Source organism: Porites lutea, chromosome 13 (assembly GCF_958299795.1).
Source record: "Porites lutea chromosome 13, jaPorLute2.1, whole genome shotgun sequence".
Classification (NCBI taxonomy): Eukaryota; Metazoa; Cnidaria; class Anthozoa; order Scleractinia; family Poritidae; genus Porites; species Porites lutea.
In genome coordinates, this window is record NC_133213.1 from 17,479,319 (window position 1) to 17,505,685 (window position 26,367).

Below are 26,367 nucleotides of genomic sequence, written 5' to 3' on the forward strand. Positions count from 1 at the left end.
GAATGTGTCTTTTCTTTTTTAAAAGGAACCTTGCTGATATGGATGTGTTTTCTAAGTCTGATCCAAGTAAGTACTTTTAGTAGCCACAAATTGAAGCAAAAAATTAAAGCTCCAGAAACGGGCGGTGATAAAGAGCAATACTAAAAGTTGGCGTTAGCTGCCAGTGGGCTTTGTTGACAGTTACCGAGAATGTTTCAGTTACGTAATGACAGCATGATGTAATATTAATACACACACTTAATAGGTTAGAAACGGGAAGAAATTCACCAAAACAATCACGTTCGCTATATTTTGAAATAAGCTTAATATATTCTTTGGCGTGCGCTGCATACTTTGTAGAATTTTCTTGAAGTGACTCCGTTATTATTACAGATGCATTGAACGATGACAAACTTTGTGTTATAATGTTTTCGGTTTTAATGCGATGGCTACTAAATTTTGACAAGACCTACAGCAATCATTCGGCTATACGAAATAATTCAATTTGACTGATGATGAATATTTTTTACGAGGGGGACAAGTATTTCCTATGAAAGACAATTCTTAAAACAAAGCTGATTGCCAATAGCGCCTTGCTTTAAAAGGTACTCTTTAGTTTTGTTAGCATTTATAATTGCTGCAAGACTTGCTCTGAAGTCGACATGACTTGTTCGTCCACATTTTTAAAGGACTTTATAGTAACCAACTTTTGCCTCAAAAATTTCTCTGAAATTTATTCGGGCATAGTTGATATCAACAATGAAAACTGATAACCGGGAAATTTCAGGCAAAAATATCAGCAAATTTTTCACCAGACGCGATTTTCTTTAAAAAGTTGTGTCCACTTAACCGCTTATTTCGAATAACATATTCATCACCAGCAAAATCGAATTATCGCATATTATTACCAATAGAGTCAAGATTCATAGCGTGAGTAGCGATCAGCGTCGTATAATTAGTATTCATAAAAAAAAAAAAAACAATTCACTGTGTTTTAAAAGGTTGTTAAGGTTACGTTTTGGGGCGGCTGTGATAAACTTTAAAAACTCATAGAAAAACTAATGTTTAATGAGACACCGCTCAACTTAACACCAATTTTTTAGAACAAAATAACCCCACATCTAAATATTAGTGTAAGAATGAATTGATCTATATCAGAGATTTTGAAGCCGTTAAAAACTCGCGGTCGTGTATTATCAGGTGTAAAAACTCTCGCCTTCGCCTAGATTATTTGAACCTTATAATACACTCCTGCTTCTTTTTTAAACAGCACATCAAGATGGACATTTACGTAAGAAAAATGCAAGAATGACGACTTAGTTACTAGAATTAAACGAAAATACTGGTTATTATTTGAATAGCCTGTGTTTTGAGCGGCGGCACAAGCATTAAAACTTGCTCCGGTTTCGATGTTTGTCCCTCGATCTCCCCATGCACGATTCAACAACTCGACAAAACATTTACCAGCGGGCCAGTTTGACTATCACATCCTTTATTACGGGTGACTGTCCAAACCCGCTTTTATTAAAATCCATCAGCAAGTCCTGATACACTTGTTATGATTGGCCCAGTAAACATCTTCCGATTGCAGTCAATCGAGGCGAATGGCAAGCACACGGCTTGCTGGATCACATGACCTAGCCCAGTGAAGGGGTTTCGTATAATAACAATGGAATGTCCTCCAGGGCCTCCGTATATCCTCTCGAGCTCGAAAACAGTAGAAAAAAGACGCCTAGCTGCAGATTAATTACTCCAATATACATGAAAGAAAAGACATACAAATTCTATTTGCAGGTAAATATTAGTCAACGGAATGTAATCTTGAAACTAGGATATACCTTAAAATATTAGTTTGGTAAAATGATAACAACAAAACAAGAGGTAGGATGGATAACATTGAAATAATTAGATTGAAAAAGCTATTGAATTCAGAAACAAAAAGGAGGAGGGGTTCTTTGAAAAGATATTGCGGACATCAAGATCCAACGACCCGACGGCAAAGAGAATGTCAAAACAACAATAGGTGTAATAAAAAAAACAACATCTTTGCATGTGCATCACACTTTTTTTGTACATTTCTTTGCCGTATTTGCACGTCTACGACTTGAAAATGCCCAATTTCGCGCGTTTTATGGAGAATGTAAACAAACAACGACGAAATCTTTTTTCTCTCTTGAAACTTAGATATGTTCCGTAGGAATTCAACTCCAGTTGGGTTCGCCTACGTTTGACAAAGTAAGTGGGTAGGAAAAATCGCGATAAAGACTGAAAGAACGCCAATTCACTTTGTGAGCGACGTTCTCGATGCCGTCGCGTCGTTGGAGCTTAAAGTCCTTAAGGTGATGTTACACGGGACGATTCGCAACGACAATTTTTAACGCAAAACAGGGTTCAAATATTGGAACAATATTGCAGCCATTTCAAACAATGAAATAGCAATGTTGTAAGGCTGTGTTGCGCTAAAAATCGTCGTTGCGAATCGTCCCGTGTAACATCAACTTTATTATCTGAAGCGGTGGAAAATGGCATAGGTGAGGGAGGATAATTTGTATGAATGCAACATATCTGACAGTGACTCTGTTTCCTCATCAGTGGTTGTCATGTACACTCAAGCAATGGGAAGCAACGAATGGAAAGAGGTATATAACTTTTAATTTTTCATGTGTAAGTAATTTCCTGGTTGACGCACATCCAATTAATAACGGAATAGAATAAAATAATAACTGCTTTTCACAAATACTGGCATAAAAAGCGACCGCCTATACAAAACACCAAAATTTTCCCAGTCAAAGCCTTGCAGTTGGAACCTCTAGTAAACGACCACATCCTGCAAGCGACCCCAACTACTTTTTGGGCCTGACGGTTAATGATTTTCTATTGTTTTTAACCTCTTTTAAGCGACCGCTTGGCGAATTCTCTGAACCTTATTTTCGCTGTGTGTACTATGTTACTTAGAATATGCGAAGACCTTCAGTGAAAACATATGGAACCACACATAGCCTAACTTAGACATCGCATGCAATAAATCATCTTCCATAAAGCAGTTGTACCTGGACCTCTTCTCGGAAGAGGACCCCTGTGGTTCGATTCTTGTAAACGACTACCTTCCGTAAGCGACCACTTAGTCTTTGCATTTTGGGTGCTCGCTTACGAGAGGTTCGACCGTGTTTTTCTTAATATCTTTGTATGTTTTGTTTTTTGATTGTAATACATTTTTGGGGTATGCTTGTTTATAGACCAATTTCGAATTATAAAAATTCATACTTGACTCCGAGGCTTGGCGAAATGAACCAAAGAGATCGTCTTTTGGCTCAATCTTTCAATCTTCAATCAATCTTTCTTTATTTCACACTATATAAGGCATTTACACAAGTGTACGTAAGTAGGAGAACAAAGTAGCTGATAAATAATCATTTAACCAAAAGACATTAAGTTCATTTGAGCGCAGTGTCCAAAGTAGCAAGAGCTTTCTTGTTGCACACCGTCATGTTCAGATAATCGGCAGCAGCAATGAGAGGAAATAAAATCTCAAATAATATCAGTGATAGAAGTATTATATCAAACATGAGATGCAGTGTTTCATCACCAGATGAAACACCGAGAAGAGAGTTGAAAATACGACGCGCAGCGGAGTATTTTTGACGAACTTCGAGGTGTTTCATCTGGTGATGAAACACTGTGTCGAATGTTTGATATTTCTTCTCAAACAAAATCATTTTTGAAGGAGAAATTAAGGATGCAAATACTAAGCAGTGTTTCATCCGATTTCCAAACACTCATTAAACATTAATTTCCTTTGTATTTTCTTAATGAATTATTAATGAGTTTGAGAACATATAAGCAAGGTTAAGATCCGATATTTAATTGATTAGAATAATACATTTCTTTTATTTTATTCCCCAAGCTTCGGAAATAGGTATGAGTTTTAATATATCGAAATTAGTCTATTATGAAAGTCTAAAAAAAGTACGTCATGCACCTCAAGACCCAAAGCGACATTAAGGTGGCTCGATGAGTTTCTTCAGGGTCAATACTTCTCAAGTTTGAGCATAAACCACGTCGCCATTAATAGAGTGTTTTCACATGGCGTCACGGCGGCCATATTGGTGTCGCAAAACAATAAAACGGCGGCCATATTGGTGTCCCAAAACAATGAAACGGCGGCCATATTGGTGTCCCAAACCAGTCCTGTGGGAATTGAACTCTTTTCCTATGTAAACGCTTCCTTTTGTTCCAATAAATTTGTATAGATGTTAACCACGTGAGTGAAAACGCTCTATAAGAATTTGGAAAAATTATCTTCACAGCTGTATTAGATAAAGATGAAAAAAAGTTATGATCAGGGTTACAGTGACATCGGAGTTGTCATAGCGATGAAGTGACGCCATAACCTATTTTACTTGTAGCCGTATTTCTCGGCACTGGGAAGTAATATATCAAAAATGAGCGCCAGTTGCTTCATCGGGATATTCAGACACCGCGAAAAAGATGAAAGCACGAGGCCGAAGCCCGAGTGCTTTTTTTGTTTTGAGGTGTCTGGAAACCCCGATGAAGCACGAAGCACGAGTTTTTGATATAGCTTCTCACTCTTAAACAAATAATAAACAAATACTTCCAATTACGCTGGCAATAAACGTCATTGATATTGAAATAATCGGGGTTGGAATGTTACGTGGCAAACAATTCATTAGTTTACATATATGGCGTGATTTACTTCATTCTGAGATGTCAAAGTTGCTGGTGTTGACAGCTTCGGCAGCCGAAAACTGTGGAAGATTATAAGAAAAGTGTAGATAATGCATTGTCGGAATCAACAGCTTATAAAACGAAATGGGCGTGTACGTTGTTCGAGGGATGGAAACACAATCGATTAGTGAGGTCCTGTGAATCCGGCGGCCATTTTACCACAAAAGACTTTGAAGAAGGTGTACAAACGTTGGACACCGGCCATTACAGATATGTAACAAGAAGTAAGCAACTCTGCTGGGGAACAGTATCCTTCCCCAGCCTTCCCGTTCGTTGTACTCCCAGTATTTGTGAACTGAAGCGCCACCTTTCTGATGTAAACGGACGTGCTGCATTGAAACCTTTGGACATGTCAGACCGAAGGTAAGTTACATTTTTAGGGGGATAAATTTTTGTTCGCGTAAATTACTTGTGTGTATTGTAGTTTTTAATGGTACTTCTTTTCTCGCTTTGTTTAGGTTTTCGACGTGTTGTGGACGCGGAAGTGAAGAAAGCAACACGAATGGGTTTGACTTGAATATTCATTGATTTAATGCAAGTTGTCAACGTGCATATTTTAGTGGTGTACACAAGAATGGAATTTCGAATAGTGCTTTTCATTGGTTTTCCAAAAGAATCCTGGTGATGTGGTATACATCCAGTGATTGGTGGTTGATCTTACTGAGTTTGAGACTCCTCTTCCAAAATAGTTCACGAGAGTTTTTTTTCTCCAATAGTAGCCTGTGCCAGGCTCTCAGATAGTATAGTGCGGACGTATTAAAACGAGCAAAGCGAAAATAAGACTCGCGCGACTTGGGAAAGGGGGCGGTGGCGGCGAGAAAAATGGGAGAGCCGCCCTGTCTCTCCCCAGGCCCCGCGCGTTTTTCGCATTTCTTTTTACTGAACGACTTTTCAACACTATCTCGGAGCCTGGAACAGGCTACTCCAATAGCCGCCTCAATGTTAGTGAAGATTAAGCGAAATCTAGAAGGGCGTTATCGAGATATTTTGAGATAAAGTTTTTATGGTTAGAAATACAGTAAAAACTGGATAATCTTGACGTTCAGCCGTTATCTGTAGAAGTCCAAGCGCCTTTGAAATGCAATTTCACCTCATATTATTTTCAATTTTTTTAAAAACATAATATGTGAAAGATCATGTAGATAGCTTTAGCCGATTGCTAGAAAGAAGGATTTGATTAGTATCTATCGAAGCGCTCTTGTTAGCGGTTTTGTAAACAATTTGGTCTACTTAAACAAATAAGCAAATAATTTGAAAACCACCTAAAAATTTGATATTCTTGAGATTAACCGTCGTTTTATATGACCTTTGAGTTTTAAGATGATTGATATCTTGTAAGGCAGTAAAATAAGGGCTACAATTTGTTAATTTTTTGTCGAAATTTTTCTGTTAACCGTTAACAAAAATACAATTATAGTCTCTTATTATTCAGAGTATTGTTTCCACGTTTATTCTCACGTCAACAGCAGTAAATAACGATAACAATGCTTTTAAAAAATATGAAATGTTAGCTATTGCAATTGTTGTCCACGATACATACTCGTCTCGATACATACATGCCAATCAACCGACGCATTCTCACTCCTCGATACATACTAATCGAATCCTTCTTTCTAGCAGGCTATCTCACGATCTTTAATACACGTTTTTAAAAAGATTGAAGCTCCTACGAGGAGAAACTGCGTTTCAAAAGCGCTGCGATTTTTTTTACAAATAACGGCCGAACATCAAGACTGTCCAGCTTTTACTGTATTTCTAACCATGACAACTTAATCCTAAAATAACTCGATAACGCTGTCATATATTTCGCTTAAAGGCGTCACGAACATCGGGGCGGCTATTGGACGAAAAAACTTCCGTGAGCGATGTTGGAAGAAAAGTTACAGTGCCGAGAAATACGGCTGCAAGTAAAATAGGTAATGGCGTCATTTCGTTGCCATGACAACACTGAGGTCATTGTAACCATGTTCATATTTTCAAATTTATCCAATAAAGCTGTGGTGGTAATTTTTCCAAATCCTTCTTAATGGCGACGTAGTTATTGCTCAAAATTGGGAGGTATAGACCCTGAAAAGCCCCATCGAGCCACCTTAATTTGTGTTGGTGTTCAGGTAATAAGATGAAAATATTGATAATCTTATGTTTCTCTTTAAGTTTGGCAGAACAGAACACATAATGAACAACCTGAATCCTGATTTTGTCACAACTTTTGTAATTCATTATTTCTTTGAAGAAATGCAAAAGCTTCGATTTGAAGTGTAAGTTAGTCATTGTAGAGATCATCCTTGGTCAGCATACATTTAGATTTATATTTTTGTATAAGATAGTTATACAAACTAGTTGTCCATATTGCATGGAGTCCCGGAGGGGGGGGGGGTGGGGTACGTGGGTTAATTCTTGCTGGGTATGTGCCGCTGGGCTCTCTGACCCCCTTCTCCATTATAGTCTATTCTGTGGCCAATTATACCCATCTTAGTCACCTTTGGGCAAATATGTAACTTTCGCGATCCCAAATTAGTCACCTTCTACTTTTATGAATTGACCCATTTTTTATATTGAATGAAGAACACTTTACTTTTCATCGGCGGTACAAACATTCTGGTACGTTTGCTAACCGCAAATATGAAGAACTGTCTTACCCCGTGCGACCTCATTATAGTCAATCCAGTCGTGAAAATGCGACCCCATCCAGCGGCACATCCACATTAGCCTCTTCCACCCGCAAAGAGCTGGGATTTTTTGCTTGCCGCGGTAAAAATAAATGAAAATTTACACAGTAATTTTTTATGAGGCAAATTTATACTAATTTGGATGATACCATTCACTGGTGATGGCGATGTTGCGTAGTTGTTGTGTTGTTAACGAAGAGCTGGGAGGCGTTCAGTAATGACGATGCAATAAATGATTTTGAGAAAATTTGCTGACAGATTGATGTTTTTAGGAATGCGGCGTTAGTCATGATGATAAACTTTACATCTTGCACTGTCCGCTTCATTTATCAAGTGTATATAACAACGCGTTGCTACGTAACAAGTAAACATTCTATCATTCGAATTAACCGCATCATTAATTATGTAACTCTTATAGTATAGGAAGGACGGTTATAAATATTCATGTCATTTAAATCCCCTGAAGAGTGAGCACTCACGAAACAGGCTTGTAGGGATAAAAGTGAAGTTTTTTTCTGTTTTTCAATATACTAATTATTGTTGTAGGTATGACATAGATAAAGACACGCCCAAGTTATCAGACCACGTAAGTGAATATTAAATTGCCAATATTAACTAAGTGTTTTTATAATATATCCGGACAATTTTAATTGTACTGGGAAGTCCCCTTTTTATTAACGAAATCATGGCAAAAGATTCATTCTTTTTTAGGATTATATTGGTGCAATGGAATGTAATTTGGGATCGATAGTTGGAGAATTTGGTGGACGACTTCAAAAGCCTTTGGTGTAAGTCTGTGTAATGAGGAAAAACTAACTCAGAAAAATCATTCCTTTACACGTTCTGAATTCAGACTCATCAATAGTTATGTTTTCACAGAAATCCAAAAATAAAGAAACCTGGAACAATAATCGGTACGTTCGTTTCCTGAACTCATCAAAATATTGAACATTATCGTGTATATTTTTGCCGATATATTTTTTAATAGTATGATTTTGTGTCTCATGACCTCCGGGTCTGAAGTTAGTGAAAACACATTATTAGCTTCTGAGGTGATTGATTTATTTCTTTATGTGTTGCAGTCTCAGCTGAAGAAATCAGTGATTGTAAGGTTAGCTGATGTCAGAATCTACTAATGACTATAATAAATTAAGGAAATGCTCTATAATTTTCTGTTGTAGCTTCTCGGCATTGCTTGGCTAGCAATTGTTCATGTATACACTGTAAATACTCTTATATTTAGCGTTTTGTGTAGGGTGGTGTATAGACATGTTTATGGTTACTCTTTATCACAATCCTTTTCAGGATGTTCTGACACTCCAGTTTAATGGCAAAAATCTTGACAAGAAAGACTTTTTTGGAAAATCAGATCCATTTTTGGAGTTTTACAGGTGTAATGAAGACAACAGGTGAGTCTAGCTACAGGCACTGATCATAATTTGCACATCAACTCTTGGAATAAACTATGAGTGATTTCATTATGTAGCCGGACGTTTGTCAAGAGGGCTTGACTCTAAACGAGAATGAAGTAGTCCCAAAGATAAATAAGATGTTTATTAATTGCACAATTATTTTATCCCAGTTTGATAAGCGACATTATCAGTACATTTGCTCAAGTCAACGGGAGAACAACTTAGAAACTCCCGGAACAATTGAAAAACACATTTAGAATTAATATACAACTATCCCCCGAAGGGGAGGTGAATAGTGTATATGGGGAGGCGAAGCGTCGAGGTATATATCTAGCGCTGCTCACCGACCCTGAGGGGGATAGTTGTTTTAATATTTACCAAATCAGTCGGATAAAAATGAAAAAAGTAACTATTTGTAAATTAAAAACATCACTTAGTTGGAGCTTTGTTTACAATTTACAACCATTTCGGGAATTTTGTCGCAAATTCAGCATGAAAATAACCTTCTACTTACCAGTAAATACCGACAAGCCAACGTTCGTCGCTTTCTTGGTATTGGTTTGTACGACATCTTCATTCGTCGCTCAAATTTCGTCTTCCCAAAATGTTAATAAGCAAGGATATTCCGAGTTACTGGAGCCAATCAAAACGCGCGAAAATTGCTATTCACTGATTTGGTAAATACTAATGTATTTTTTTTTTCTTTTCTAGCTTCAGTTTATGTCACCGCACGGAAGTAATCAAGAACACACTAAACCCAACGTGGAAGCCATTTACAATTGAAGCCAGGGCACTCTGTAATGGGGACTATGATAGGTACTCAGTACACTGTCAGTATACTCAAAAGCTGCATAAATTTGGTCGGACTTAATTATTTGGTGGGACGTAATTATTTTACTCATTATACTCAAAAGCTGCATAAATTTGGTCAGACTTAATTATTTTAAGTCTTTCTTCCTTTCTACTCGTTCATCCGCTGATTTATAACTTTAATATCTTCAGTAAGCAAAAATAAAGAAACAGGATAAAACATCAACTTATAGTTTAATGTTGAAAATCTTATGATCTTGATCGACTCTGATTATTTTGGATTATTATCACCAGAAATTCTCGAAACAAAATCTCTCTGACACTCATAACCAGTAACCACCAAAGCCTCCTTTGTATCTAAATTTTACACAGGCTGCCATTAAATTTGATACTTCGCATGGTTTTTTTCTAATTCTACAGGTCAATGAGGGTGGAATGTTATGACTGGGATAGAGATGGAGGGTGAGAAACTCACAAGTTTTGTAGCCAGTTGAATACCAAAAAAAAGCGTCGATACATGGAAAGGAAGGAATTTAGCAGTTTAGTCTACTATAGGGTAGCACAATTTAGCTGAACTAGGTCTAGTATAGGCTAAGGGTTCCAGGATCCCAGCGGTACATCCCCACCCTAAAGTTTCTACCATTCACCCCACCTCCCCCCAACCCCTACTACCCGGGAGTGAAAGAGGAAACCTTGTATGAAACGAATCTCAACCTTAAAAAGCCTTATATGTTTCTTTCCACATTTTTTTGTCAAAAAAATATATTTATATATTTGTCAGTCGATCGCAGGTTTCAACGTACTTTTACCCTGCCATTTTATACGTTTCTTTTTGTTATATCTCAGCTGTGTACTTCTTTTTGCAGGCATGATCTGATTGGTGTCTTTTCAACTACCATAAACGAACTTAAATCAACTCCTGGAATAACATATGAGGCAAGATTCTTACAAATAAATAAGCTCATATTTTGTAAGGACAGAAAAACAGGTCATAACTTGAGGAAAAATGACACACAGGACCTTGTTCCAAATTTTAGCAGAACTGATGGTTTTAAATGTAGTTTTTTTTTAACCGAGTTGTAGATGAATGGAATGGTTTACCCAATCATATTAGATAATCAAATAGTATTGCAACTTTTAAAAGAAATGTTTTAGGCTTTATTAAGGATAACTAGAACATTTATATTTCTATTTGTATATATTTTTCTTATATTTTAATTAGTGGGGGCATCCCTAGTATGGCGCATTGGCGCTTTTGGTTGCCTCCTTCTCCACAACGTTTTTTTTTTTTTTTCTTATAGTAGTGTTAGCTTGATTCATTTCATTATTTGCTTGTAATGTAGTGGAGTGAATCTGAATCTGTAATAAAATAAACCTTTGGACGCGTTTAGGAAGGGTTTCTCTCCTTTCTTTTCTATTTCTTTTCTGGTCCTTTTTTGCTCAGAGGTGCGACCGTCGGAGATATTTGCAAAAGAGTTAACCCAGGGTTTTTCTTGAAAGTTGAATTTTTTTCTATTATTGTCCTAAACAAAATGACGGTCTATTGGTGATGTTTTCAGTGAGCTAAAATCTTCGACAACACGAATTATTTTGTGAACAAAATTTAGAATGTTTTCTATTGTTTCCGACCAAAAGAGATCGAAAAAGATGTCTAGTGATGTTGCAGAGTGGCGTAAAATAACGAAAAGACCAAATGTGCGATTTTGGAGTCCGCTATCTGTTTTATATTTGGAAAGAGTCACTGACACTATGGTTTTAAGTCAAATATTCTGAATTCTGAATATTCATGATTTTTGTAAAAACTAAATCAAGACCTATCTCAATCGAGTAGTCTGGAAATCGGATGAAATACTGACTGGAGTTTTTGACCATTCAACAATAGTTCTTGAAGAAATTCAAAGCTAAAATTCACACATTTTATGGTCATTGACAACCGATATCTAAACCACGGTCATGGATGTCCTTTTTCTGGATTCAGTTTTGTTTTCTCTTTCATAAATTATTAATCAGGGCCGGGTTGTTCAAAGCAGGGTTAGTGCGAAATTTGATTTCAGATATGAAAGCTGAGAAGGAAATTCAGTTTTATTCTTTTTGCCTACAATTTGATGCTGTAAAAAGAGAAGAGAAAATTATCCGGGAAAATGCTTTTGAACAAAAGAAAAAGAAGCCCGCGTTAACATTTAACTCTAGTAAGGTTAGAGCTAATCGGCCTTCGAACAATTGGGCCCAGAACTATAACTATACATGACTTTTTTTCTTCTTTGACATTTATAGGTCATCAGTCCCAAGAAAAAAGAAAAAAAGAAAGGATCATACAAAAACTCGGGCACGGTGAGCAATGACGCTTATAAATACCTCCCCCCCCCCCCCCCCCCCACACACACACACACACACACACACACACACACACACACACCCTCCTCGACTCCCAGGTTCAAATTGCAGAGGAACCCCCTAAAATAAGTCCCGGGGTTAAAGGCTCTACTGGGTTACCTTCAGTATTACTACATTAATGCCATATGAACTATAAACTATACCTTATTATATGGCCAAATCCGCGAGCTGGCAAGATGAAGCAAATCCTGTGAGCTGATTGGCTACCCGAGCGGACTAAAAGAATGGCCTACCTTGGCACCACAAATCAGACAAGCCCCCGCGGCCCCCTACAAAAAAAAAAAATCTCAGACAACGCAAATGCTTACGCCCCCGACAGTATGAATTGCAACCGGTGGTGTTTTATGCTTGTTGGCAAGCTTCCTTCTGAGGAAAGTAGTTTGTAAGCTCTCTCGTAGACTGACGTTTTCGATTTAGATCACTGAGCGAGAACAAAAAAAATTAACTTCTGGTTAAATAAGAACGTCCGGAGCGTCGACGTTCTCGTGTATAGCACACTCCTCGATACGCGTAATTCGTCATAACATACTTAGCCACAATAAACGATTGTTTTATATTTTTTTAGTACACTCAACACTATTAGAATTTCTAACTAATCAAGGTGCCTGATTTTTCATTTTTTTTCCAGGTCAAATTGCTGCAGTGTAAAATAGAAGAGCGACCCTCGTTCTTGGATTTCATTAGAGGAGGGTAGCTACATTTGTTTTGTGTAGCGAGTGATTCAGTTTCCACAGACCTAATAAGCTTCATCTAGAACAATGCGCCTTTTATTATACAAGCTTTTGAAGCATGATAAGAGTTGCTTGACCTAATTGGAGTTTGAGGATGGAAACACTTGGCAAAGCGGCTTCTTTAGGGATGATATTTTACGAACAATTATGTAGTGATTTCTGGAGAGGTGTACGACAAGAAGGAGATATAAAAAAATTTCTGGAAACTAACATCATAGAATTCCTTAAAAGTACTTTTGGAAAGAGATGCAGTATAAGGTCTTGTTTCAATTTATTCCTTTATATTTCAAGGCAAGGAAACACACAAATCTCAAACGCAGCGGAACCGTTCTGTCTCCGCTGTGTTGGAGACTAGAAACAAGGGGTGGAGCATATTAAAATCTAAGTCTCGTTTTCTTTCATGTTCCAAAGGACTCAGATAAACTTTACAGTGGCCATTGATTTCACTTCTTCGAATGGTAAGATAGCATTATTGTTTGTTCTTGTCTTTGATAAGGATCTTTCGAATCTGCAGTTGATCAAACCTTTATTAAGTTCAAAGTCACTGAAATCGTTACCCTTTATTACTATAATTGTATTTTAAAAACCCTTTCATTGGGATTTTACTAAAACAGGGAACGGGGAGCGAGGAAAGAGCCAGGGGATTGGGAAAAAGAAAAATGGGAACGAAAGCTAACTTGAACCTTAGCCCTATCAGAAAATTCATTTCCAATTCTTTGTTAAATTTGCTCCCGTTTTCTTTGTTTCGTTCTCCCGTTCTCCGTGCTTATTCCCTGCGCCCAGCGTGCCTCATTTTAGTAACATCCCTTTCATTGCTAAAACGAAGCATGCCCATGGGGTATCCGTTTCAAATGAAACGTCTTTGGTGGAACTTTTACGTGGCACTATTTATTTCTTAGGATTTTCACACACAAAAGATTGATTATTTGATTTGTGAATTTGCCCTTTAGCCTCTGATAGAAGTGAAAGGGTATCAATGGTTCACTTATAAATTTACCGCATGTGTTAGCCTTTTCCGAGTTCCCAACGAGTTATTTTTCTTCAGGCGGTCTTCACCTCTGTTAAATAGTCACTTTGGTGAGGTACATTTTAAGATGTAAGCTTGATATATTAGGGCCATTTATACGAGGAAAAATAAGACGCGTCTTACATAAGACGCGAACTGTACCATTTATACGAGCATGTCTTATCTAAGACGAGAACAGCTCGTATAAATGGTTCGCGTCTTATTTCTGTTCTTGACTCGTTTTCATGTGAATGTTGCCTATAGCAACGGCAATCCAACGTAGCGCACCAAAAATTAACGCATGCGTACTATGTGTTTGCGTCTTACGTAAGACGCGAAGGTCATTTATACGAAGTTTTTCTTGTCTTAGCTAAGACGCGTCTTATCTAAGAACAGGTGTTAAGGGCTGTTCTAAAATAAAACGCGTCTTAGCTAAGCCGCGTCTTATTTTAGACGAAATGTGTCGTTTATACGGAAAGTTCGCGACTTATTTAAGACGCGTCCTATGTAAGACGCGTATTATTTTTCCTCGTATAAATGGCCCTATTGATGATGTATGTTTTTTAGGTAATCCGAAAGATTCCACTTCTCTTCATTACATAAACCTTCATGAACAGAAACAGAATCAAAAACAGATTCAGAATCAGAATCAATACGTGAAGGCGCTCACAGCTGTTGGGGAAATTTGCCAGGACTATGATACGTGAGTGTCATATTAGTTTTCATGAAATCTTCGCGACACTTTAATTTTGCGAAATTCCCCCTTTTTTTGAAATCGCGAAAAGCTACGCGAGGATAACGTGGCGCGAAAATTAAATGTAAGGGTGGAAGAAAGCAGGACTGAATTACGAGTGTTGTAACTGGGAGTAGAGTGCTACGTCCTTTTCCAGACATCACAAAAATAATTCCAGTGCCCCATCTAGTGTCATTGTCATTAAAAGTACCCTTTTTATTACACTGCCAAGTCGTTCTTTTCCGCCATTTTCAGTGAGGCGGAATATTACGCCAAAACTTTAATTTTTTTTATATCGATTCTCTTTTGTAGTGATAAAATGTTTCCCGCCTTTGGATTTGGCGCGCGTGTTCCTCCAGACTGGAAGATCTCTCATGAATTTCCTCTGGTCAGTGATAACAGTAAATTCTCCTTTAAAATTAATTGCTTGGTTATTCTGTAAACGCTATGGAAAACGCCAGTTCTTCATCTATTATGGCGCCGTTTTCAAACTTTGTTTGGCCAATCGTGACGACTGTCGATGGCCAAAGGCTTAAATCATCGCCAGATAGTGAAAAAAACTAAACCCTCTTACTGTTTAGACTGCAAAATAGTCGGGTTTTTTTTCCCTAAAAATCATTAAAGAAATCAGTGTGTGGCGTGAGTCTTACGCGCGCGAAACGGCGAGCTGTGTGGCCGTCTCTCCCCAGTCTCACTCTCCGTTTTCGGCCTCGTTCCAGACCTTTTGTTTGACTGCTCGCGCGTACTTGAATACGCAAAAATACGGACTGTTTTGCAGTCTGCTTTCTGTTTTGCCTATTTGTAGCAAACAGGCTCTTATTCTATTAATCGCTGATTGTTTTCAGAATGGCAATCCGCAGGATCCAAATTGTAATGGCATTCACGGTGTACTCGCAGCGTATTATCACAGCATAGAGAGGGTTCAACTTCATGGTAATATTTCAGACTTAAAAGGACTCTTAGGGCCTGTGTACAAGGGGAGGGGGGGTTACCCTGGTGATAGGGTTACCCCAGCAAGCTGGTTAAGGATAACTCTAGGGGAATTACTATTTACGTGGGAAAACCGGAAATTCCGATTGGAAAATCAAATGGTTCGCGCTATTCCGTTTGGGAAGCCTCAGGAAACATGGACTGTGATTTAAGGCAAGATGCAATTTTTCTACTCTTTTAAGTCTGTTCAGCTGGTTTTGATTTACTTTGTAGCGGGTCGTTCTCCCACCACGTCAAGTTTGGTTCGTCATAAATTAGTTTTTGAATATTGTATGCAAATTGCTATATTTCAAAAAGATATTACTCGACTGTAAATTTAACGTGACTGAAATTTTTTTGTGTTATTTCCGTTACTTTCGGCTTGCATATTATCCTACCCTTTAAGATTTTGATTGAAATGTGTTTTAACCAAGCCTGTCTGTCTCAGTCTGTCCTTCTCCCTTTGCCGTTTCCCTTAGAGATCTGGGTGGGAATTTAAAATTATCACCAGCCTCGAAGTTTTGACGTCATTATTATTATTATTATTATTATTATTATTATTATTATTATTATTATTATTATTATTATTATTATCATTTTCATTATTACAAGCCTATCACTACATAATGCAGGAACTGTTATTTACTAACTGAGCATCAGGTCACAGCCTGTGGCGTAGCCAATACTCCGTGCCATTATTCCGTCCTTAACATATTTAAGTGTCTAACACTTTTCGCAGAATCCTACCTGACCCCATCAAGGCTATTCGTTGTAAACGTTCCATGCAATATTTCATTTCAAGATATTATTATTATTTCTTATTATTATTATTTGTTAGTTTATTTATTTCGGGGGAATCGCTTCTTTTGAAACTTTCGGCTCTATGTGTTGCTGTTGCAGGTCCTACTAACTTCGCACCGATAATTAATCAAGTCGCAAGGTGGGTAGTCGATTCGATGCAATTTACAAGGGTGTAATCTGTTTTTGAGTGGATAAATGATTTGTGTCAGCTCAAGTTTGACCCAATTTTCACTCCTTTTTTTCTAACGGTGAGAGCATTTGAGTTAGCATACGTTTGAAGTCAGGGCCCAGTCAAGGCGAAGATGACTTTATCTGGGCCTATACTCAACCTAACTGCCTTGTGCCCCGCGCTGATTTTCCCCTTAGTCGATCATTCTATTTTCTCGTGTCTGTTAAAAGATTTTTCTTCATTTTTGTTAGTACTTCTTTAGGAGTTTTCTTAAAAAGGCAAGCATGTCAAGGATGAGGCTCTGATATATATGTTACTATTTGTTCTTTATGCAATAGAATTGCAAGTTCATCTCACAGAGAAAAGCCGGGACAGGAGTATGTACCACAACTAAATAAGCAAATATTATCATGATTTATTATTGTGGTTGCTCAAGTGGAACAGAAGGTCATTATTTTTGCCAAACCTCTGAGAACAAACCAAGGAAATAAGGAACCGCACATTGTCCGTTCACAATGACCGCGAAACGTAGCGTTCCATTTGCGTTCAGGCTTAACTGAAAAAATCCAGTTGGTTTACCACTGAAACGCCATGTTGATTTTGTTTGTGGCTTATAGTAACGGGGTCGACCATTTGAAGGAAGGGAGCGTGATTTTTGCGTGAAGTTATAAGTAGTAATATTCTTCTATTATGTTTACAAGAAAAACTTAGGAAAAAAGTTCCGTCATAGAAATAGTATTGGGAAACCTTGAAAACCATAAGACCAAAATTCAGCAAGAAGGACACCTAAGAGACTTTACACTAACATAGACTGTTAACTATACTCTACTGGCATAGGTCACGTAGGAATAATTAGTCTCTACTTTGCTACTCACCGCCTAGATGAACGGTTCCAGTCAGCGTACAAGCTCTGCCATTCTAATGAGACTGCTCTTGTAAGAGTGCAGAATGACATTCTTTGTGTCATTGACAGTAACCATTTAGTATCCCTTTATTATATCTTTCTGTGGCTTTCGATACTGTAGATCATGTATTCTATTCTGCTATCTAGATTATCAGACCGATTTGGTCCTAATGGTACGGCCCTCGCTTGGTTCGAGTCCTACCTAAAATTTCGTAGGTACTATATCGAACTCGATGGCAGTAAGTCGACTACGCCTACCTTAAACGTGTTGGGTTCCCCAAGGGTCGATCTTTGGCCCCTGCTTTATGTATTATACACTTTATGTATTCCACTGAAATTCTAAATCCGTAAAGAAGTGGAAAAAACGCTTGGATTTTCTCACCGTAAAATGTCCATAAAACCGTGTGTGTGTTTAGGGAGCACCTCTCAGCACTTGAGAATTCGTAATTTTCTTGAATCAACTTCCAGACAATTTTAAGTTCACGAGTCCCAGTATGAACCACCACTAGTTAAAGAGCTATTTTTCCTTCCATTTCTCCACGAGAAGACGCTTAATATAGCGAAAAGAAATGAAAAAAAACGATGTGTTGAAATTGAGAAGAAGATCGGAGTAGCAGAAAGCCACTGTATTGGTCAATCTAATTGCAGATTTTTGTTCCGGCTGGCGCGAAAATCTAAACAATCTCGGGGATTGTCTAAATCCGAAAAAAGTTTGGCTATTGCCCAACCATTAAGGGAGAAACAGCTATGAATGGCTGCTACTGTCGGGCTGTGTGCATGCGTAAGGTACGGTAGTGGCCATACCGCAGGGAAAACCGCTCGGTCTGGTATTGTGAAAATCTTAGCTTGCTGAATTTTTTTCTCGGAAAGAAATCCTTGCCCAAACCAAATGACCCAATACCCCGCCCTCCGCTCCTATCCAATATCAAGCGGTCAACTCCTAATGTTAATGGGTCTTGTCGAATGTATAAGGTTTTCAAAAGGGATATCTTGTTGATAGCAAGTTCCAGCGAACAAAACAAAGAAGCCGCACCCTGATTGATCGAATTAGCAAAAGTTTTGGAAGCAAACAGTAATAAAAGTAAGGCTGATTGCACACCTTTAACATCATATTTTATTCTAAGAAAGAGATATAATTTCGTAGGTCAACAATCAGCATTGCTTTTTAACTATTTGTTTCCAAAGGGAGTTGACGCTCTTATTAGTTATTTAAAGATCAGGCCCCAGTTGTTCAAAAGATGGATAGCGCTATCCACCGTATAAATCACTATCCAAGGGATAAGTGTTAGGGAAACCAATTGCGCTATCCAGTGGATAGTGATGTTTTTTTCGGTGGATTTCGTTATCCACCTTTTAGACAACTGGGGCCTGATTGTTAGAGTTTCTTTTTGCCAAAATATTTCATACTACTACTGACTGTTTATGTTTCGAAAAATTTGTGCTTCCATCTAGATATTTTGTGCTTCTGATCTTAACAGATGGAATAATTTCGGACATGCCGCAAACAAAAGAAGCTATTGTTAACGTGAGTGACTGGTATTTTGGCGATAGAGGTTTACTATGGTGTCAGTAAAACGTGGGGTCGGGGTCGACGCCGGGGCAAGCCGTGGGCGGGGTCGAGTTCTTTCTTTTTTTTTAAAGAATGCTGTTTTAGGGTTAGGGTTAGGGTTGACACTAACACGGGTACTGCACAGCACCATAGACATAAAAATGATAGGAGCACGCCCGCGCATGTAATAGCGCGCGTAAGATGTATATACTGTAATGTCCCAATTCAAATAAAACTGAAATTGATATTTAAGGTGGTGTTAATGACTTACTTACTAGCGCAATTGAAAGTATATTTTTCTCTTTTGTATGCCGAATGACGCAAATGAATGCCCGAGAGTGTTCTTGTACGTTGATTAAAATGTCAGAAAACGCTATTGAATCTGATTTGTGCGCAAGTCTCGTATTTTCGAGCTAATGAATGTCTCTACCTTAGAATCTACGCCATCTTTTGCATGAATTGATGTAATACACCCTGATAGTCCGTATTTCGAGAAGGCCTTATCTCTCATAAGCTTCTATCATTTCTTTCGGTGCGCTGGCCACGTTTTTTCTTTCCCAATTATTTTATATTTTCTGCTGTGTTGTACTTCTGTGCGGAGAATAAAACTAGGAAAATCGTATTATTTTTTAAAAAAATTTTTGTTCGCCATTATTGGGAGAAAATGTGTTAGAGAGGCAAAGGGCATGGAAGAAGGAACATATCGTGGAGGCCCATCCCCTCTAACTCGTTTTCTTTTGTAAACGCACATTTTTAAAGCATTTTCGCCTTGCGTCTAATGTTTAATGGTTGGAAGGAAATTCTGTCAATAGACCTATTTGGCTAACTCCACGTTTAACATGTGTCGAGTAAAATCACTGAACCGTAACGAGTTCTTAACACATGAATTGCTCCATTCGCCACTCTCAAATTTCTCATAATGCACCTTATTTGCCCCCCCCCCCCCCCTCCCCCCAAATTTTGCATAACCTTTGTTTTTCATTTCTCCTGGCAGTCCCAAGAGACATTGAAAACAATGCTTATGCAAAATATTGGGGGGCAAACAAGGTGCATTATGGGAAATGTGGAAGTGACGTATTGCAGGCATGCAAGTATAGTGCTAAGAATACCTCAATTTATATATTTATTGTAGGCAGCTTCTCTTCCCGTTTCTATTATTATTATTGGTGTTGGACCAGCAGAGTTTGAAGGTAGGTACTCCATCAGTTATAGATATGGAATTTACATGTGTTCACACAGTTGCCAAATTGCAGCGATTTTAAGCTTGGTTTCAATACACTAGCGACGATCTCAAAGCTGGTAAATTGGTATCGCGAGGAGTGCGTTATGTTCTGATGTAAAAAGAACGATGAAACAGAAGCAAAACAGTTGTTTGTATCATCAAAGTCTTAAAGTCTCGCTTGGATGCTGTAGTGCTTTGTTCTCAGTTTCAAGATGGAACTGGAAAAGAGCTTTGCGATTGGCTAACGTTCTGCTAAGGTCGATTCAACCTCGTTCCCAGGGTCCTCTTCTACTTGGCCCCGCTCCGGAAGCCGAGTAGGAGAAAACCCTGGGAACGAGGTTGCCGTCTGTTCGGTTTACATTGGGGAGTGAAAGATGGCAGCTCGCCTGAAGCAGGAACGGAGACGTCTTTGCTTCCTCCTCCTTCCTTCCTCTTCCTTACACGATCTACACTAGAACGGAAAGCTTCTACCACTCCGCTTCTGTCTCTACCACTGTATTCAATACTTTCACATAGACCATAATGCACTCTGTTTACTTCCCAAAATTTTGTATTACCATTGTTTCCAATTTCTCCTGGGTATAACAGTCGTCCCACCCAAGAGAAATCCAAAGACAATGGTTATGGAAAATTTTGTGGTGGCGTGGGGGGGGGGGGGGGGTAAACAGAGTGCATTATGGTTTATGTGAAAATAGTAAATCCGTAAAAAGTGTTACCCTGGCCATAAGTTTTTTGTTTGTATTCGCCTTTGCAGATCTCTCATAATATACCTTGTTTGCCCCCCCCCCCCCCCCACCCAAATTCTGCTTAAGCATCGTCTTCAATTTTTAATGGGACGACTGTTATATCCAGGAGAAATTAAAGACGAAGGTTATGTAAAATTTTGGGGAGCAAACCAGTTGTATTATGGGAGATGTGTAAATAGCGAATGAATACCTTCCCGGCGTTTCTCACTTAATCAATACTTTAGACAGTAAAAATTTAGGAGTTTTAGGCCTCTTTCAGATTTGAAAAGGTTTCATGGCATTGTTTTTGTCTGTTTCCATGTAAACACAGCTATGGAGGAGCTTGATGGAGATACAGTTCGTCTGTCATCGCGTGGAAGATACGCGGAAAGAGACATTGTACAGGTGAGATACTTTTCTACTGAGTGCATGCTTTATTAAAAAGGCGTCATTTGATTATCTATTATATATTGGTATAGGTGAACCGCTGAGGGATTGAAACCCTGACTCCGTTTAGGACAAAAAGAAACCTAAAATATATATCCTATTCAGGAAAAAAACCCTCAAATTTTTTACCCTCTTTAGGACAAAGGACATGTTCACTCTTCAGGACAAACTCGCGCAGAATTATGTAACCTGTTTAGGATAGAGAGGACGAAAACCATATCACCATACCCGGACCAGCAGCACATCCCCGTATAGGCAGTATAAGGGAGTAGCCCCACCCCCGGGGGATACGGACACTGAGGGGGGCATGTCCGTATTAAGAGGGTCATGTTACTGACTTAAGTCATTCAAATCACTATGTCCTTAGAAACTCTCGCTCATTTATCAGTATTTATGCAAAACCGTTCTCTGCGTAACTCGTTTGATGCCAAAATAGTCTGAAATTAACGTCTACAATTCATCCTATCCCGCGGTGTGCTATACCGTTGGGAATATTGACATGCTGTCAACTGTTTCAAAAGGGAAAGGTATTTTTAAAGCACACAGTTGGCAATGAAGTGTCAGAAACAAGGGCCCGTTGTCCGCATTCAAAGGTGTCAGTATTAAGCTGGTTAAATTATTAATGGAAAGTGCAAGGGCTTTAGCTGAAGTAGCTTTTATCGTGCACTACATTTTTGACTCCGTTAACCCTTTAAACCCTAAGATCAAAATTTGAATTCTCATTTGTTGCCCCTATTCATTTTCTACAGAAGTAGTGGGGAGAAGGTTATAAAATATCAAGCAAATTCATCTTGTGTGATCATGTCCGTAATTCTCATGACCACTCTGTTTTACATAACATTGATATTACAAGGAGAAATTTGATGCTGATCACTCTTAGGGCTTAAAGGGTTAAATACACTGTTTAATGACTTTGCTGAGAAGGATAAATTCCGAGGCGGACACCTGTGCGCTTTGGTTCCCATTAACCTCACTTTTTGTCATTCCGAGATATCCAAACTCAAGGCGTATTAGCAGGGGATTTATTTACTAAGGGTTGGCTGAAGTTCCAGTAAAACTTCTGTCATTTAGAGCGGTTTTCATTTGAGTGTCGAAAAGTAATTGGTTTTGCACTTTCTACACGATGCGATTGTCCTAAAAGATTCGCGCCACCTTTTCATCCAATCAGAAGTAAAACCAAAGCCAATTGTGACGTGCTCGCATGCATTTTCCCGCGCTTTGCGTCAGCCATATGTAGTTACTTCGAGTTTTGATTGGTTCAATGTATTGTCCTATGTGATTGGCCAGAGTAATTACTTTGGTTTTGGTTTTACGACACTCAAACGAAAACCACTCTTTTACAACAAATGTAATCAAACCAAAGTCACCTTGACCACTTTCAGCTGGAACTTTTGTGCCTATTATACGTCCACCAGCTTATTAAAATCAGGGGCACCTAACGTCAATTTTCGGAAAATATCTGTTCGGAAGACGATTTGAGATCTAGAATTTTCGGAACATTTTTTGTAAAATTTCTTGCTTGCCTGCCTCTCCTAGTACTTTCGAACATCTAAATATCGGTATAATTGCCCATTTTTAACGGCTTTTACCCTAAAAAGGTCACCTAGAATTTTCGGGAGCCTTTTTTCTGGCTGAAATTTTCGAAAAGGTAAGTTTTGATCCCTATAATTTTCGGATCACTAGACTTTCAGCTAGGAAATCCGAACAGATGAAAAATTTTTAAGGGATAAAAACATGCCTATATCTACCGTTAAATACTAAAATGCGTTTAACAAAGCTATGTTTAAGTGGTTTTAAACTATATTCTCGTTGGGTGCCCCTGTTAAAATCTTCCATTTGCTACCATTTCGAGTTCACAATACCCTGCTAAATCCACTCGCACTATCTAGAGAGCTGCAAAGCCAACCAACTAGAACGTGATGGCAAGTTACAGTCATTTCATTTTGTTTCCTTATAAATCATAGTTTGTGCCCTTCCGAGATTACATTGGACAAGCTGGGAATGTCATAAACGGAGCTCGATTGGCAAAAGATGTGCTGGAAGAACTGCCAGATCAATTTCTTGATTACATGAGGAAGCAAAATATCAAACCAAGGCCTCCTAAATACACAAACATTGCAAAAGTAGCTACGGTCTAAAAGAGCCTTTTACAATTTCACTCTAGGAGTCCGTGTTTCGCCAGTCCAGTAATCAGAAATTGATTACCTATTCCACTGGACACTATAAGGTAACTCGGTCTCAAGGGGCAAGGGACTGGGTAAGTTCTATTGCCCTGCGCATGTGTGGAAAATTTTTTAAATTTGTGAAAGCTATATTAATATTATGCAAGACATTACGTATCATTTGTTATTTTTACAACTCATTTAGATTTTTTTTTTGGCGGGGGGGTGGGGGCGGTGGGGGAGGATGGGGAGATTGCACACACGTTTGATGTTCCCTGGTGACAGTGTGGTGAAGGTCATCATCATCATCATCATCTTTATTTAAAAACACGGTGAATACATCAGGTATTAACAATTTAACTTTAAGCTACAACTTAATACGAAACTTATGTATACAGATTAATCTTCTATAATTTAAAATACTGCTAACTATTAAAGATTTTCATCAATTGATACACCAAGAGACTTGGTAAAGTCGACTCTGTTTAATTGTGTATCATTAATCTCTAAGTCTGGGAGAACGGATAGACTATTCAATTTTTGTCTTGATACGATTAAACATAAATTCAGTTTTTGTCATATTGAGAGTCAATATATCGGCAATGAGCCAATTGTTTATATTTAACAAGTCCTGATTTAAAGAAGCCTCAGGGGAGCAGATGTTACTGTCAGCATATGTTAGGTGAGTATCATCCGCATACATTCTTGGTTGCGAATTTGATAAACAATTAGGTAGGTCATTAATGTATAAGAGAAACAGCAAAGGCCCCAGTATTGTCCCCTGGGGAATCCCACAAGTTAAAGTGCAGCTTTTAGAAAGGACACCATTGACAGCACTTTTTTGCGTACGATTTTCTAAGTAAGAAGAAAGCAATTCGTAGGCAATTTCTTTGACTCCATATGAATATAGTTTGGATAATAGAATAGAGTGACTGGCTGTGTCAAATGCCTTTTTTAGATCTAAAAAGACAACAGCGTTAACATAGCCACTATCTCTGTTAAAGACCAAATTATCAGTGGCTTCGAGCAAAGCGGTTACAGTTGAGTGAAAGGATCGAAAACCAGACTGATATTTTGACAAAATATTATTTTCGGATAAATAGGAAGAAAGCTGATTATAAACTATTCTCTCGAAGACTTTTCCTATTGCTGAGATCACAGAAATTGGGTGATAATTGTTCATGTCACTTCTATCGCCCTGCTTGAATGTAGACGTAACTTTGGCCAATTTCCAGTCATCAGGGAATAAGCCGGTAGTTAAACAGCAATTAAAAATAATTGAGATATATGGCGAAATAAGGTCAGCGCATTCACGAATAAGCCGACTTGATAGCTTATCGAGACCAGCCCCAAAACCTGGCCACTATCAGTAGGGTGGAATTCGAATCTATTGTTAATGCCTTTGACATATTCCCGATGACAGTGGTCATTATTATTAGATCATAAAAGGTTCGAGCTAAAACCACAAATACTGGCCAATTTACGTTCATAGTTTTGCGTTCGAAATTGACGAGAATTTGTCACAAAACGAGGTCAACAAGGTCAACTCCAGCCTTGTGATTCACTCAAAGGCTAGAATACTTAGCTTACAACTATGAAATGGTGTGTCCAGTATTGAGGGGAGTAACTGATTAAAATTTTCTGGCTTCAATCAAAACTGCATTTGACCTTCAGTAGCTGAGACATTCATTTTCACATAAGCCTATCAAAAGTTGGTAACCTGAGTAGGGCCTGGGAAGAAGGCAACCCCCCCTTCCCCTCTCCCCAGACCCCACTCGGCTGATTCTGCTCAATCACCGTTTTCTTTTCTTCACAAACGCCACTGAGTGGTCTGTTCACAGGCTTTTTCCTCATATTATATAAGAATGTTATGTGTGTGAATAATAGGTAATGTGACTTACTCTTCAAGTTATTGGAGTTGTAAATATTTCATTATTTTTTTTTAACTCACCCTTGGGAAACAAGTTTAATTTGTCCTCAGTCTGTCCAAGTCTGGCATTGTCATCCCTTTCTGAGTCTTTCTTTTACTGAGTATTTTGAAACACTGATAGGGTGAATGAAGTGCGGGTGGAACATAACAGGTAACTCTCTGCTCATGGGCAGTTTGGTCCCTCTCCTCGGGACACAATGTGGCGATAAATTACAAAACACAACTTACATAAGCTTACTAAATGAAATAAATAAATGATCCAAATAGTCGAGACAGCAGCAAAAATGTAGGAATTACAAAAAAAAAATTTCAACAAACATTTTTCGACGTTACATCCGTCATCGTCAGTGTGACGGTTTTTACTGCCAGAGTGTTTGAGGGGGTTTTGTAAGGTGACTCTAACTTTTGAGTCTATGGACGAAATCCTATGATGTGACCATTCAGATGAAAGCTCTCTGCCTGTACTTTCACGTGATGCCATTTGTTTCTCAAAATTTTGGAAAACGAAATTTGGAATTTTGGTCGAAATTTGCCTTTTGCCACATTTGGCAGTGAAAGGGTTAACTTGATACCTAGCTAGGGGCAGAGCCCAAAATCTTAAAGCAGTCTAAGTTACAGGAGGTACGACACTCGGACTCTAAAGCCTGTAAATGCTTATAAACGTGAGAGGCTCTGTCCGATGACAAGTGCTCGCGCACGCGCTTGGTAAAGTGTCGGCTTGTTTCGCCAACGTAACAAGCATTATAGCTTGCACAGGAAAATTGGTACACGATTCGCACACGAAACCTGTCACGAAAAGGATCTCATGTTCACGTTGAAAACGTTCTTAATTTTAGAAGTAGAGTAAACAAACTTGATCTCAATGAGTTTACAGAATCGGTTGATGAATTTGCGCGCCCTTTGTTGTGCAACACCCGAAAAATGCCCGATGTAGGGGATCTTGAAATAGTGCTTAGCGAACTCTTGCTGCTCGACACCTGTTGAAAGTTGTGTGTCGTTTCCTTCTACT

General features: G+C 38.4%; 1 protein-coding gene across 1 annotated transcript; it reads left to right on the plus strand.

Moving 5' to 3' along the window:
* Positions 1 to 23,613, plus strand: LOC140923774 (copine-8-like). The gene is made up of 23 exons (XM_073373848.1): positions 1 to 66; positions 2,572 to 2,618; positions 6,880 to 6,983; positions 7,941 to 7,980; positions 8,106 to 8,182; positions 8,274 to 8,308; positions 8,477 to 8,505; positions 8,700 to 8,803; positions 9,518 to 9,622; positions 10,037 to 10,078; positions 10,483 to 10,552; positions 11,891 to 11,947; positions 12,639 to 12,700; positions 13,153 to 13,199; positions 14,315 to 14,450; positions 14,793 to 14,868; positions 15,326 to 15,413; positions 16,350 to 16,389; positions 16,758 to 16,796; positions 18,776 to 18,848; positions 20,005 to 20,062; positions 21,151 to 21,224; positions 23,231 to 23,613. Exons 1-23 carry the CDS (start codon positions 3 to 5, stop codon positions 23,402 to 23,404), a joined length of 1,641 nt encoding a protein of 546 aa, XP_073229949.1. The 5' UTR covers positions 1 to 2; the 3' UTR covers positions 23,405 to 23,613.
* The last annotated feature ends 2,754 nt before the right edge of the window (positions 23,614 to 26,367 follow it).

Coding starts and splice junctions, on each gene's coding strand:
- LOC140923774 (XM_073373848.1), top strand. CDS start 3: ATGTGTCTTTTCTTTTTTAAAAGGAACCTTGCTGATATGGATGTGTTT. Junction 14,451..14,792: donor ATTTGCCAGGACTATGATAC/GTGAGTGTCATA, acceptor TCTCTTTTGTAG/TGATAAAATGTTTCCCGCCT. Junction 16,797..18,775: donor AGAGAAAAGCCGGGACAGGA/GTATGTACCACA, acceptor GCTTCCATCTAG/ATATTTTGTGCTTCTGATCT.